Source organism: Oncorhynchus nerka, linkage group LG4 (genome assembly GCF_034236695.1).
Source record: "Oncorhynchus nerka isolate Pitt River linkage group LG4, Oner_Uvic_2.0, whole genome shotgun sequence".
Classification (NCBI taxonomy): domain Eukaryota; kingdom Metazoa; phylum Chordata; class Actinopteri; order Salmoniformes; family Salmonidae; genus Oncorhynchus; species Oncorhynchus nerka.
Window position 1 is genome coordinate 9,529,939 of NC_088399.1, and position 15,060 is coordinate 9,544,998.

At 41.7% G+C, this 15,060-nt stretch overlaps 1 protein-coding gene across 1 annotated transcript in view; it reads right to left on the minus strand.

Moving 5' to 3' along the window:
- Positions 1-15,060, minus strand: part of LOC115117097 (fibrillin-2) — a 261,948-nt gene that overhangs the window by 100,003 nt on the left and 146,885 nt on the right. The window contains exons 27-28 of the mRNA XM_065017208.1: positions 6,658-6,783; positions 32-157 (exon numbers count right to left, since the gene is read on the minus strand). Of these exons, the coding sequence (XP_064873280.1) occupies positions 32-157; positions 6,658-6,783 (252 nt within the window). The remainder of the gene's footprint in view (positions 1-31; positions 158-6,657; positions 6,784-15,060) is intronic.

Sequence of the window (15,060 nt, forward strand, 5' to 3'; positions counted from 1 at the left end):
TATGTTGTAAGGTAGAGTTTAATGACCATACCTATGCAGCTCTGTCTGTCAGGAGTTGCTTGGTAACCAGAGTCACATGAGCAGTGGTAGGTGCCGGCCACATTCACACACTGGCCGTTCCGACACAAGCTGACGCTCTGCTCGCACTCGTTGTAATCTGTGTTAGATAACATTCGTGAACACATGCTAAATTACTCAAAATGTAAATAAATATATCAAAATAAACTCAGCAAAAAAAGAAACGTCCCTTTTCAGGACCCTGCCTTTCAAAGATAATTCGTAAAATTCCAAAAAACTTCACAGATCTTCATTTTAAAGGGTTTAAACACTGTTTCCCATGCTTGTTCAATGAACCATAAACAATTAATGAACATGCACCTGTGGAACGGTCATTAAGACACTAACAGCTTACAGACGGTAGGCAATTAAAGTCGTAGTTATGAACATTTAGGACACTAAAGAGGCCTTTCTACTGACTCTGAAATATACCAAAAGAAAGATGCCCAGGGTCCCTCCTCATCTGCGTGAACATGCCTTAGACATGTTGCAAGGAGGCATGAGGACTGCAGATGTGGCCAGGGCAATAAATTGCCATGTCCGTACTGTGAGACGCCTAAGACAGCGTTACAGGGAGAAAGGACAGACAGCTGATTGTCCTCGCAGTGGTAGACCACGTGTAACAACACCTGCACAGGATCGGTACATCCGAACATCACACCTGCGGGACAGGTACAGGATGGCAACAACATCTGCCTGAGTTACACCAGGAACGCACAATCCCTCCATCAGTGCTCAGACTGTCCTCATTAGGCTGAGAGAGGCTGGACTGAGGACTTGTAGGCCTGTTGTAAGGCAGGTCCTCACCAGACATCATCAGCAACAACGTCGCCTATGGGCACAAACCCACTGTCGCTGGACCAGACAGGACTGGCAAAAAGTGCTCTTCTCTGACGAGTCACGGGTTTTGTCTCACCAGGGGTGATGGTCAGATTCGGGTTTATCAATGACGTAATGAGCATTACACCGAGGCCTGTACTCTGGAGCGGGATCGATTTGGAGGTGGAGGTTCCGTCATGGTCTGGGGCGGTGTGTCACAGCATCATCGGACTGAGCTTTTTGTCATTGCAGGCAATCTCAACGCTGTGCGTTACAGGGAAGACATCCTCCTCCCTCATGTGGAACCCTTCCTGCAGGCTCATCCTGACATGACCCTCCAGCATGACAATGCCACCAGCCATACTGCTCGTTCTGTGCATGACTTCCTGCAAGACAGGAATGTCAGTGTTCTGTCATGGCCAGCGAAGAGCCCGGATCTCAATCCCATTGAGCCCGTCTGGGACCTGTTGGATCGAAGGGTGAGAGCAAGAGCCACTACCCCAGAAATGTCCGGGAACTTGCAGGTGCCTTGGTGGAAGAGTGGGGTAACATCTCACAGCAAGAACTGGCAAATCTGGTGCAGTCCATGAGGATGAGATGCACTGCAGTACTTACTGCAGCTGATGGCCACACCAGATACTGACTGTCACTTTTGATTTTGACCCCCCACCTTTGTTCAGGGACACATTATTCAATTTCTGTTAGTCACATGTCTGTGGAACTTGTTCAGTTTATGTCTCAGTTGTTGAATCTTGTTATGTTCATACAAATATTATGTATGAACATTAACATAACAGTTTGCTGAAAATAAACACAGTTGACAGTGAGAGGACATTTATTTTTGTAGTGTCGATTTCCCACACACTGATTAAGCCTAATTCTGGGTTAAACAGTATGCGCAACGGAGAATCTTCATTGAAAGGGTTTACATTGTACTGTATCAATATTTGTGTTAAGAAAAGGACAATTCGAGAAGATGAGAGAGCGAGTGGTGGGAAAAATGTCCGCTAATATAAATGTCACAAATGAAAAACAAGACATCAGGTGATTAGCCTTATGACCTAGCAATGCAATGACCTAGTAACACTGGACATAACCTACTCAGAAGGACGAGAGGTGAATGACAACATTTGATGGGGTCTTAAAGGGGAAATCTGTGATTCAAACAACGACAAAGTGGGCACACCACCATTTTTGAGGGGTAAACAACTGATGGATGGGGCTCAAGAAATGTAACCAGTCATAAATTCATAGTGGGAGCTATGGAGGCAAGGACCGACCATTCATTTTATCAAAAGTATAGCTTTAACCATGTGTTGAAGCTATACAGTGTTTGTTTACAATTACATTGTTTACAAACAATGGAGTAAAACAATTTTATATTTTGGGTTCTGATGGGGTACGTCAGTTGAACTAAGCTCATTGGGCATTAATGAGTTATATCCTTAAATAATCAATGGCTATATATCGTTTAAGGCCAGGCACCACAGGATAAAATGACATTTATTTATATTAGTATTTTCAAAAAGTAAAAATAAGAATGTCAAAAAGTCGATGTATATTTTTGTTTGTTTATCATGCTACCGTCATCAAAATGTCATGAATTATAACCCCCTTTAAATGGACTTATATCCATCATTTCAAAGCTCACTACATTGAATCACACATCATTTAAAAGCCCATTTTATAGATAATGTTACAAACTGGAGTCTGGACTATATGTAGTAACTTATTTTGAAGAGATGAAGATTAGATTTAAATAGGTGTTTGGTGTTTGATAGTCTAAATTCTGTGTCTTGGTCTTTAACTGCCATTTTCCAAAAGTCCAATCTTCCCAATAGCCAACACATTTTTCTCAGCTTCAGAAACATCTGTTTTTACCTAAATGTGTGTGGCTAACCACAGATGTGTTCTCCACTTATACATAGGAAATTGTTGATATTTTGTCAATTTCTTTTTCTAGATGACATTTTCTTCTGAAAAATGTGACAAAAACAAGAACCCAACATGTCTAATGAGAAGAACCCTATATGTTATTGAGAAGAACCCTATATGTTATTGAGGAGAACCCTAGATGTTGTTGAGGAGAACCCTACACTTTGCCAGTGTGTGTCTAGGTGACCTGCCCCTCCCCCCTCCCAAGCAGAGGCTACTGTACTGACAGTACAAGCTTGATTGAGAAGATAGGAAGAGACATTATTTAATTAGCTAGAGAAGAATGGACTACCTTTTCAATGCTAGTTAAGGATACTATAGGTAAAATGATCACATTTGACGATGGATTTATTAACTAACAAAAAACTAAGATGTGTTTTTAATTCTGTTGCCGCTCTGCACACACAAGCTTTGTTAACTAACTAGCTTCTCTGGTCCAACGTTAAGTCAACTCTGAAGTTCAAAGACATTCAAAGTTTCTCCATAGAAGCCGTACCTCTGTAGATATAATTCTGTGGGCCTAATTCAGATAATGCGTGTCATAACAAGATACCCAACGCTTCAAGCCTCCTCCTCAACCCTCTCTCGCTCTCTCCCCAAGAGAAAAATGTCAGTCGCATTTTGCGCCATAGGCTACACCTGTCTGTCCATCGCGCACGTAAAAAACTAGCTTGTGTCACACCCTGATCTGTTTCACCTGTCTTTGTGCTTGTCTCCACCCCCCCTCCAGGTGTCACACCCTGATCTGTTTCACCTGTCTTTGTGCTTGTCTCCACCCCCCCTTCAGGTGTCGCCCATCTTCCTCATTATCCCCAGTGTATTTATACCTGTGTTCTCTGTCTGTTGTCAGTTCGTCTTGTCAGGTCTTTTCCAGGTTGTTTTTCAGTCTCGTCTCCCTGCTTTCTCAAGTTCTGTTTCCTAGTTTCGCCAGTTCTTACCATTCTGTTTGCCCTGACCCCAAGCCTGCCTGCCGTTCTGTACCTTACTGACTCTGCCCAGGATTACGGACCTCTGCCTGCCTTTAACCTCTGCCTGTCTTTTGCCTGCCCCGTGTTTGGGTCAATAAACATCTGTGACTCTAGCTGTCTGCACCTGGGTCTTATCCCGTTCTGATAGCTTGCCTGCTCTGTCCGCACTGAATGGTGAAGTAGTTTAATGAGCTGGTCATATTTTGGGGGTTCTGAACTTTATTTTGCTGGTCGCAACAGTGTAATGGAACAAAGAAAATTGTGGATCTGTTTAGAATGAAACGATAGGAAAATAATTTTGGTTCCAACCACTGATTATAACCCTACATGTCTATGGAGAAGAACCCTGCATGTTGCTGAGAAGAACCCTACATGTCTATGGAGAAGAACCCTGCATGTTGTTGAGAAGAACCCTGCATGTTGCTGAGAAGAACCCTACATGTCTATGGAGAAGAACCCTGCATGTTGTTGAGAAGAACCCTGCATGTCTATGGAGAAGAACCCTGCATGTTGTTGAGAAGAACCCTGCATGTCTATGGAGTAGAACCCTGCATGTCTAATGAGAAGAACCCTGCATGTCTATGGAGAAGAACCCTGCATGTCTATGGAGAAGAACCCTGCATGTTGTTGAGAAGAACCCTGCATGTCTATGGAGAAGAACCCTGCATGTTGTTGAGAAGAACCCTGCATGTCTATGGAGTAGAACCCTGCATGTCTAATGAGAAGAACCCTGCATGTCTATGGAGAAGAACCCTGCATGTCTATGGAGAAGAACCCTGCATGTTGTTGAGAAGAACCCTGCAATGTCTATGGAGAAGAACCCTGCATGTTGTTGAGAAGAACCCTGCATGTTGTTGAGAAGAACCCTACATGTCTAATGAGAAGAACCCTGCATGTTGTTGAGAAGAACCCTGCATGTCTAATGAGAAGAACCCTGCATGTTGTTGAGAAGAACCCTGCATGTCTAATGAGAAGAACCCTGCATGTTGTTGAGAAGAACCCTGCATGTTGTTGAGAAGAACCCTACATGTCTAATGAGAAGAACCCGACATGTCTAATGAGAAGAACCCTGCATGTTGTGGAGAAGAACCCTGCATGTCTAATGAGAAGAACCCGACATGTCTAATGAGAAGAACCCTGCATGTTGTTGAGAAGAACCCTGCATGTCTAATGAGAAGAACCCTGCATGTTGTTGAGAAGAACCCTGCATGTTGTTGAGAAGAACCCTACATGTCTAGTGAGAAGGACCCTGCATGTTGTTGAGAAGAACCCTATATGTTTAATGAGAAGAACCCTACATGTTTAATGAGAAGAACCCTGCATGTTGTTGAGAAGAACCCTACATGTCTAGTGAGAAGGACCCTGCATGTTGTTGAGAAGAACCCTATATGTTTAATGAGAAGAACCCTACATGTTTAATGAGAAGAACCCTGCATGTTGTTGAGAAGAACCCTACATGTTTAATGAGAAGGACCCTGCATGTTGTTGAGAAGAACCCTACATGTCTAGTGAGAAGGACCCTGCATGTTGTTGAGAAGAACCCTATATGTTTAATGAGAAGAACCCTACATGTTTAATGAGAAGAACCCTGCATGTCTAATGAGAAGAACCCTATATGTTTAATGAGAAGAACCCTATATGTTTAATGAGAAGAACCCTGCATGTTGTTGAGAAGAACCCTACATGTTTAATGAGAAGAACCCTGCATGTTGTTGAGAAGAACCCGACATGTTTAATGAGAAGAACCCTGCATGTCTAATGAGAAGAACCCTACATGTCTAATGAGAAGAACCCTGCATGTCTAATGAGAAGGACCCTACATGTCTAGTGAGAAGGACCCTGCATGTCTAATGAGAAGAACCCTACATGTCTAGTGAGAAGGACCCTGCATGTTGTTGAGAAGAACCCTGCATGTCTAATGAGAAGGACCCTACATGTCTAGTGAGAAGGACCCTGCATGTCTAATGAGAAGAACCCTACATGTCTAGTGAGAAGGACCCTGCATGTCTAATGAGAAGAACCCTACATGTCTAGTGAGAAGTACCCTGCATGTTGTTGAGAAGAACCCTGCATGTTGTTGAGAAGAACCCTACATGTCTAGTGAGAAGGACCCTGCATGTTGTTGAGAAGAACCCTACATGTCTAGTGAGAAGGACCCTGCATGTTGTTGAGAAGAACCCTACATGTCTAGTGAGAAGGACCCTGCATGTTGTTGAGAAGAACCCTACATGTTTAATGAGAAGGACCCTGCATGTTGTTGAGAAGAACCCTACATGTCTAGTGAGAAGGACCCTGCATGTTGTTGAGAAGAACCCTATACATGTTTAATGAGAAGAACCCTACATGTTTAATGAGAAGAACCCTGCATGTTGTTGAGAAGAACCCTACATGTCTAGTGAGAAGGACCCTGCATGTTGTTGAGAAGAACCCTACATGTCTAGTGAGAAGAACCCTGCATGTTGTTGAGAAGAACCCTACATGTTTAATGAGAAGGACCCTGCATGTTGTTGAGAAGAACCCTACATGTTTAATGAGAAGGACCCTGCATGTTGTTGAGAAGAACCCTACATGTCTAGTGAGAAGGACCCTGCATGTTGTTGAGAAGAACCCTACATGTTTAATGAGAAGGACCCTGCATGTTGTTGAGAAGAACCCTATATGTTGTTGTTAAAAACCCTATGTTGTTGAGTATTTTGTCATGATGTTTATGATGTAGACTGGGATTTGGCACATTATTGTAAAGTAACAAAGATTAGTTAAAATGTTCAGTAACTGTTGTGTGTTCATTTGATCTGTCTATTTTTTGCTCAGTATTTGTTACATGTTCAGTATTTGTCATGTGTACTGAGGTCTAACATTTACAGTGTTGCTTACTCACCCTCGCACGCTGCCCCGTCCACAGTGAGCTGGTGTCCCTGGGGGCAAACACACTCGTAGCTGCCCTCTGTGTTCTCGCAAGACCCCCCACGACACAGGGACGGTTCCCGCTCACACTCGTCTATGTCTGAGAGAACATACACACAACAGGTAATTCAGTATTAGTAACACACGGGATGACAGAGAAACTCCCTAACATATGACAAACACTATTTTAAAAAACACATTGTACGGTGGCCTGTGAGGTCCAGTGGTTAGTGCCACGGACCCCGATACCATATATGCCAGAGTTGGTTCGAAACCGGTCCACTGCCCTTTAACTCATACCCCTCCTATTCCTCTCTACTGTCCTATCGGTTCAATAAAAAATATGAAAGGAATGGGACTGCCCCATTCCTTTCAAATTGATAAATTATAGACTATATATATATATCCACAGTTCTTGCCCCCCCCCCCCCAAAAAAAAGTGACTTTGAAACATGCCTTGATGATGCAAATGTTTTCACTGTGCAGCAGATTTGAACTTTTTACCATCTACATATGTTTTAGTGGTATTACACATGCCTAGAAGCAGTCTATGGACAAGGTAAAACAGCACTCTATGCTTTGGTTTTGTTTACCTGACCACTGTCTCCAAATGCTCACTTTTTTATTATTTTTTGTTGTTGTCGAAGAACGTAGTATTTTTGTTGTGTTTCAGGTGATTCCTGGGGCGGCAGGGTAGCCTTGTGGTTAGAGCGTTGGACTAGTAACCGAAAGGTTGCAAGTTCGAATCCCCGAGCTGACAAGGTACAAATCTGTCGTTCTGCCACTGAACAGGCAGTTAACCCACTGTTCCTAGGCCGTCATTGAAAATAAGAATTTGTTCTTAACTGACTTGCCTAGTAAAATTTAAAAAATAAAATAAAATTCCATACTGAGTAAACAGGAAGCAGAGATAGAGACACTACTGTGCTCCACACTCTCATGCTGCGAGTGGAGTACGTTCTCGTGGAGAATGCATTAAACAATACATTTGAGAAGCACTCACACTGCCCTTACTGAATTACGTCACGCCCCCCCATTTACTGAACTTTCTTCCAGCCAGGACAATGGCAACAATAGACGAAACAAGATATACACAAAGAAACGTTCTACTTATGTAATAATTATCAGCTAGATATGTGAATCGTAATATTGTAGCTAGCCAGCTAGTTAAACAGGAAAAATGACCTAAAACGAATGTTATGCAAAGATAGATGTACATTCTGCGTGGGTAGCTACCAATTCTTTGTGGCTAACTAGCCAGTTAGCCCTATTGACTTACTATGGAGTTACAGTACCCATTCACTGAACCGTCTTCCAACCAGGACAACAATGGCAATAGAGACTAAACAAGATATACACAAAGCAAATGTTTTACTTCATAACAACATGTTTTACTTCATAACAACATGTTTTACTTCATAACAACATGTTCGTAGTTTTCACGGGGAAAGTTCTGATGGACTCCTTCATTTGTGAAAAATGTATTGAACATTTGATGCAGCTAAAGAAAAGAATATTACGGAATAAGGATTCTATGAGAGTATCGGCATCTTTAAATGCTTCCTATCAAAACATCCAAGAGGATGATAATGGGACCTTCCTGGACTATGATACATTTCCGCCACTGCACCCCTCTACGAGCTTGAACCAGAAAATGGCTGCTCATTGTTGGACTCCAGGTGAGTGTAAATGGCTGCTCATTGTTGGACTCCAGGTGAGTGTAAATGGCTGCTCATTGTTGGACTCCAGGTGAGTGTAAATGGCTGCTCATTGTTGGACTCCAGGTGAGTGTAAATGGCTGCTCATTGTTGGACTCCAGGTGAGTGTAAATGGCTGCTCCTTGTTGGACTCCAGGTGAGTGTAAATGGCTGCTCATTGTTGGACTCCAGGTGAGTGTAAATGGCTACTCATTGTTGGACTCCAGGTGAGTGTAAATGGCTACTCATTGTTGGACTCCAGGTGAGTGTAAATGGCTGCTCATTGTTGGACTCCAGGTGAGTGTAAATGGCTGCTCATTGTTGGACTCCAGGTGAGTGTAAATGGCTGCTCATTGTTGGACTCCAGGTGAGTGTAAATGGCTGCTCATTGTTGGACTCCAGGTGAGTGTAAATGGCTGCTCATTGTTGGACTCCAGGTGAGTATAAATGGCTACTCATTGTTGGACTCCAGGTGAGTGTAAATGGCTGCTCATTGTTGGACTCCAGGTGAGTGTAAATGGCTACTCATTGTTGGACTCCAGGTGAGTGTAAATGGCTGCTCATTGTTGGACTCCAGGTGAGTGTAAATGGCTGCTCATTGTTGGACTCCAGGTGAGCGTGAATTGATGAGTGTCGGAACCAGAAAGAAGAAGAAGGCGCTTCTGCCTTCTTCCCCCGCGTCCAGACTTAAGACTTTCAAAATCCCTTTGAGCCCCTGTAACAGCTGTCTTCTGCCGGGGACTTGGGCGTTCCCTCCATGGCTGTGGATGCCCTTCCACCTAACTGTCCTAGTCAATCAACTGCCTGGGTACAGCCTGGACAACCGCAGCCCCCTTCCACTGGGCCTGTGCTCTCTGGATCAGCCCCTTTGGCTGTCGTGGGCTCCACGCTACCGGCGTCTCAGCAGCTCTCTTCTCAGGTGAGTTCTGTGGCTCTGGCCTCGCAATCTGCATCAAGAGACACATGTTGTGTCTTTACTATCATTAAACTTTTAGTTTTTATCAAAGATTCTCTGTAATTAGTATTACGTGATTAAACTGATTAATCATGTAACTGTAATTAACTAGGAAGTCGGGGCACCAAGGAAAATATTCAGATTGCAAAGTTATAATTTTCCTAATATATAGACTTCTGATTAATGAATTCTTCTTTGCCTCACGTTAGTGTCATTCCAAATGTTGTAAATGGTTGGTTATCTGCACGAACCCAGTCTTCACAATGAGTCATCCATACATCAATTGTCTTAAATCATTTATTTACTAACTAAGTAATTCACAGAAATGCATAAACAAACAGTAGATAGTTACAAGGAAATGATAACGGAGTTTCCCTAGTGGGATAAACCGGCATCGCGGCTTGGTGTACAAAAGGGAAGTGGGGGTCGCCTGAGATAAGACAACACACAATTGATAATTATAACAATTGAAATGCTAATCCTTTGCACATGAACGCTCACTCATTCGGGAACAATTGCTATTAATATATACAGTATATTTACGCTCAGTGTGTCGTCGGGGTCTCTGTTGCTAGTTTCTGTTGGAGAGTTTGTCCGCCCTCTCTGTCGCGGTTAGAATGGATAGTTCAGAGTGACATTCATTCATATCGTTATGGATGTTTCGGCAGTTGTCGGTCTGAATGCCTCTGCTGATCCCACAGCTATTGTATACAGTAATCATATGCCTATGAACCAGAGTTATACTGTTAACACTGAGGTGGTTTGCCCTGGCAGGAAGTCCACTGTGTGCAGCTCACCCTGCACTAACATAAATAACCTGAGCATGTCTACCTCTGCTAAGCTTCCCAGTAAAGCATGAAAAACAATCAAGCATCCCAGCAAAGTGTTAAAAATGGCTCACATTAACATATGTAGCTTAAGAAACAAGGTTAACCTCTTAAGTCGACCCTCTACTTTTTTGAACATTCTGTTAAAAATCGCGCAACATTTCAGCGCCCTGCTACTCATGCCAGGAATATAGTATATGCATTTGCTTAGTCTGTGTGGATAGAAAACACTCAGACGTTTATAAAACTGGTTAAATCACTGCTGTGGCTTTACCAGAACGGCATTTACATCGAAAAGCACAGGAAAAACTGATCACTGAAAATGGGAAAATATATCCATGCGCTACTTGAACCCATTGATAAAGGTGAACCACAATTAATTGACTGAGGTTGCAGTACCTACAGCTTCCACACGGTGTCTAGAGTCTTGTCATTTCCCTTCGAGTTTTTTCTTGGTCAAACACATGCAGGGCACCGTATTTCCTTAGGTCTAGGACCGGATATTTTCGTTGAGTTTCTAGCCGGACATTTTTCCAGACGGACAGCTAATGATCTTTACATCGCCTCCTGATGAATTTTATCGCTTATTAACATTTACTAATACCTAAAGTTGCATTACAAACGTATTTCGAAGTGTTTTGTGAAAGTTTATCGTCGACTTTTTGAATTTAAAAAATGACGTTACGTTTTGAAACAATGTTTTTTTCGTTTATCACACAGTCTACATATAACGATATCTTGGCTTTATATGGGCCGATTTAATCGAAATAAAGACCCAATAGTGTTTATGGGACATCTAGGAGTGCCAACAAAGAAGATGGTGAAAGGTAATGACTGTTTTCTATTTTATTGTGCGGTTTGTGTAACGCCGAAATGCTAATTATTTTGTTTACGTCCCCTGCGGGTCTTTTGGGGTGTTACATGCTATCAGATAATAGCTTCTCATGCTTTCGCCGAAAAGCATTTTAAAAATCTGACTTGTTGCCTGGATTCACAACGAGTGTAGCTTTAATTCGATACCCTGCATGTGTATTTTAATGAACGTTTGAGTTTTAACTAATACTATTAGCATTTAGCGTAGCGCATTTGCATTTCCAGAGCTCTAGTTGGGACGCAAGCGTCCCGAGTAGAAGCAAGAGGTTAATGAAGTCAATAATGTGCTAAAAACAGATGACATTCATATTCTGATCTCTGAAACTCACTTTGATAATACCTTAGATGATACAGTGGTAGCAATACATGGTTATAGCATTTACAGAAAATACAGAAATACCAAAGGTGGAGGTGTTGCTGTTTATATTCAGAGCCACATTCCTGTAAAGATTAGAGAGGATCTTATGTTAAATACTGTTGAAGTAATATGGCTACAGGTTCATCTGCCTCACCTAAAAGCCCATTCTGGTGGGTAGGTGCTATAGACCAAGTGATAACAGACAGTATCTGGATAACGTGTGAAATGCTTGATAATGTATGTGATATCAGTAGAGGTATATTTTCTGGGTGATTTAAATATTGACTGGTTTTCATCAGGTTGCACACTCAAGAGAAAGCTTCAAACTGTAACTAGTTCCCGCAACCTGGTTCAGGTTATCAGTCAACCTACCAGGGTAGTTACAAACAGCACAGGAATAAAATCATCAACATGTATTGATCTCATCTTTACTAATTCTGCAGAAATTTGTTTAAAAGCAGTATCCAAATCCATCGGATGTAGTGATCACAATATAGTAGCCATCTCCAGGAAAACCAACGTTCCAAAGGCTGGGTCTAATATAGTATATAAGAGGTCATACAATAAGTTTTAAAGCGATTCATATGTTATTGATGTAAAGACTATTTGTTGGTCTGTGGTGTGTAATGACGAGCAACCGGATGCTGCACTTGACACATTTATGAAATTGCTTATTCCAGTTACTAATAAGCACGCACCAATTAAGAACATGACTGTAACAACTGTTAAATCCCCTTGGATTGGTGAGGAATTGAAAAAATATTTTATTGAGAGGGATGAGGCAAAATAAATGGAAAATAGGTCTAGCTGTACAACCAATTGGCAAATGTACTGCAAATTGAGAAATCATGTGACTAAACTGAATAAAAAGAAGAAACACTATGAAACAAAGATAAATAAATAAAAAATGTAAAAAATAGTAAAAAGCTTTGGAGCACCTTCAATGAAATTTTGGGAAAAAAGGCAAACTCAGCTCCATCATTCATTGAATCAGATGACTCATTCATCACAAAACCCACTGATATTGCAAACTAGTTTAATGACTTTTTCAAATTTAGGCATGACATGCCAGCAACAAACGCTGACACTACACATCCAAGTATACAGTATCTGACCAAATTATGAAAGACAAGAATTGCAATTCTTAATTCCGTAAAGTAATTGTGGAAGAGGTGAAAAAATGATTGTTGTCTATCAACAATGACAAGCCACCAGGGTCTGACAACTTGGATGGAAAATTAGCGGACAATATTGCCACATCTTCAGTTTAAGCCTACTAGAAAGTGTGTGCTCTCAGGCCTGGAGGGAAGTAAAAGTAATTCCACTACCCAAGAATAGTACAGCCCCCTTTACTGGCTCAAATAACCAACCAATCAGCCTGTTACCAACCCATAGTAAACTTTTGGAAAAAATGGACCACATACAATGCTATTTCACAGTAAACAAATTGACAGCAGACTTTCAGCTTATAGGGAAGGACACTCAACAAGCACAGCACTTATAGGGAAGGACACTCAACAAGCACAGCACTTATAGGGAAGGACATTCAACAAGCACAGCACTTATAGGGAAGGACACTCAACAAGCACAGCACTTATAGGGAAGGACATTCAACAAGCACAGCACTTATAGGGAAGGACATTCAACAAGCACAGCACTTATAGGGAAGGACATTCAACAAGCACAGCACTTATAGGGAAGGACATTCAACAAGCACAGCACTTATAGGGAAGGACACTCAACAAGCACAGCACTTATAGGGAAGGACATTCAACAAGCACAGCACTTATAGGGAAGGACACTCAACAAGCACAGCACTTATAGGGAAGGACATTCAACAAGCACAGCACTTACACAAATGACTAATGATTGGCTGAGATAAATTGATGATAAAATGATTGTGGGGGGATGTTTTGTTAGACTTCAGTGCGGCTTTTCACATTATCGATCACAGTCTGTTGCTGGAAAATCGTATGTGTTATGGCTTTACACCCCTGCTATATTGTGGATAAAGAGTTACCTATCTAACAGAACACAGAGGGTGTTCTTTAATGAAAGCCTCTCCAATAAAATCCAGGTAGAATCAGGGGCAGCTGTCTAGGCTCCTTACTTTTTTCAATCTTTACTAACGACATGCCACTGGCTTTGAGTAAAGCCAGTGTGTCTATGTATGCGGATGACTCAACACTATACAGGTCAGCTACCACAGCAACTGAAAGGACAACAGTTTACCTTTATTTTCAGAATGGATGGCAAGGAACAAGTTACCTATATATTTCCAAAACTAAAAGCACTGTATTTGGGACAAATCATTCACTAAACCCTAAACCTCAACTAAATATTGTAATGAATAATGTGGAAATTGAGCAAGTTGAGGAAACTAAACTGGTTGGAGTAACCCTAGATTGTAAACTGTCATGGTCAAAACATGTTGATACAACAGTAGCTAAGATGGGGAGAAGTCTGTCCATAATAAAGCGCAGCTCTGCATTCTTTTGTTGTTCTTCTTCTTATACTTTATTTTTTTGCCCTTTTTCTCTCCAATTTCATGGAATCCCATTGGTAGTTACAGTCTTGTCCTATCGCTGCAACTCCCGTACGGACTCGGGAGAGGCTAAGGTCGAGAGCCATGCGTCCTTCCGAAACACAAACCAGCCAAGCCGCACCGCTTCTTGACACAATGCCCGCCACACCAATGTGTCGGGAAGAAACTCCGTACACCTGGAAACCGTGTCAGCGTGTACTGCACCCAGCCCGCCACAGGAGCCTAATATTAATCATATGTATGTCAACCTCTTCTGGCTGAAAGTGGAGGAGAGATTGACTTCATCACTACTTGTATTTGTGAGAGGTTTTGACATGTTCAATGCACCAAGTTGTCTGTTTGAACTACTGGTACACAGCTCAGACCCCATGCATACCACACAAGACATGCCACCAGAGGTCTCTTCACAGTCCCCAAGTCCAGAACAGACTATGGGAGGCGCACAGTACTACATAGAGCCATGACCTACAAGGAACTCTATTTCACATCAAGTAACTCATGCAAGAAGTAAAATTTGATTTAAAAAAACTTTAAAAACTAAGAAATAAATACACCTTATGGAACAGTGAAGAAACACAAACACTGGCACAGACACAAATACACACGATAAGCACTCTACAACATACACATGATAAGCACTCTACACACATACACATGATAAGCACTCTACACAAATACACATGATAAGCACTCTACACAAATACACATGATAAGCACTCTACACAAATACACATGATAAGCACTCTACACAAATACACATGATAAGCACTCTACACACATACACATGATAAGCACTCTACACAATACACATGATAAGCACTCTACACAAATACACATGATAAGCACTCTACACACATACACATGATAAGCACTCTACACACATACACATGATAAGCACTCTACACAAATACACATGATAAGCACTCTACACAAATACACATGATAAGCACTCTACACACATACACATGATAAGCACTCTACACAAATACACATGATAAGCACTCTACACAAATACACATGATAAGCACTCTACACAAATACACATGATAAGCACTCTACACAAATACACATGATAAGCACTCTACACAAATACACATGATAAGCACTCTACACACATACACA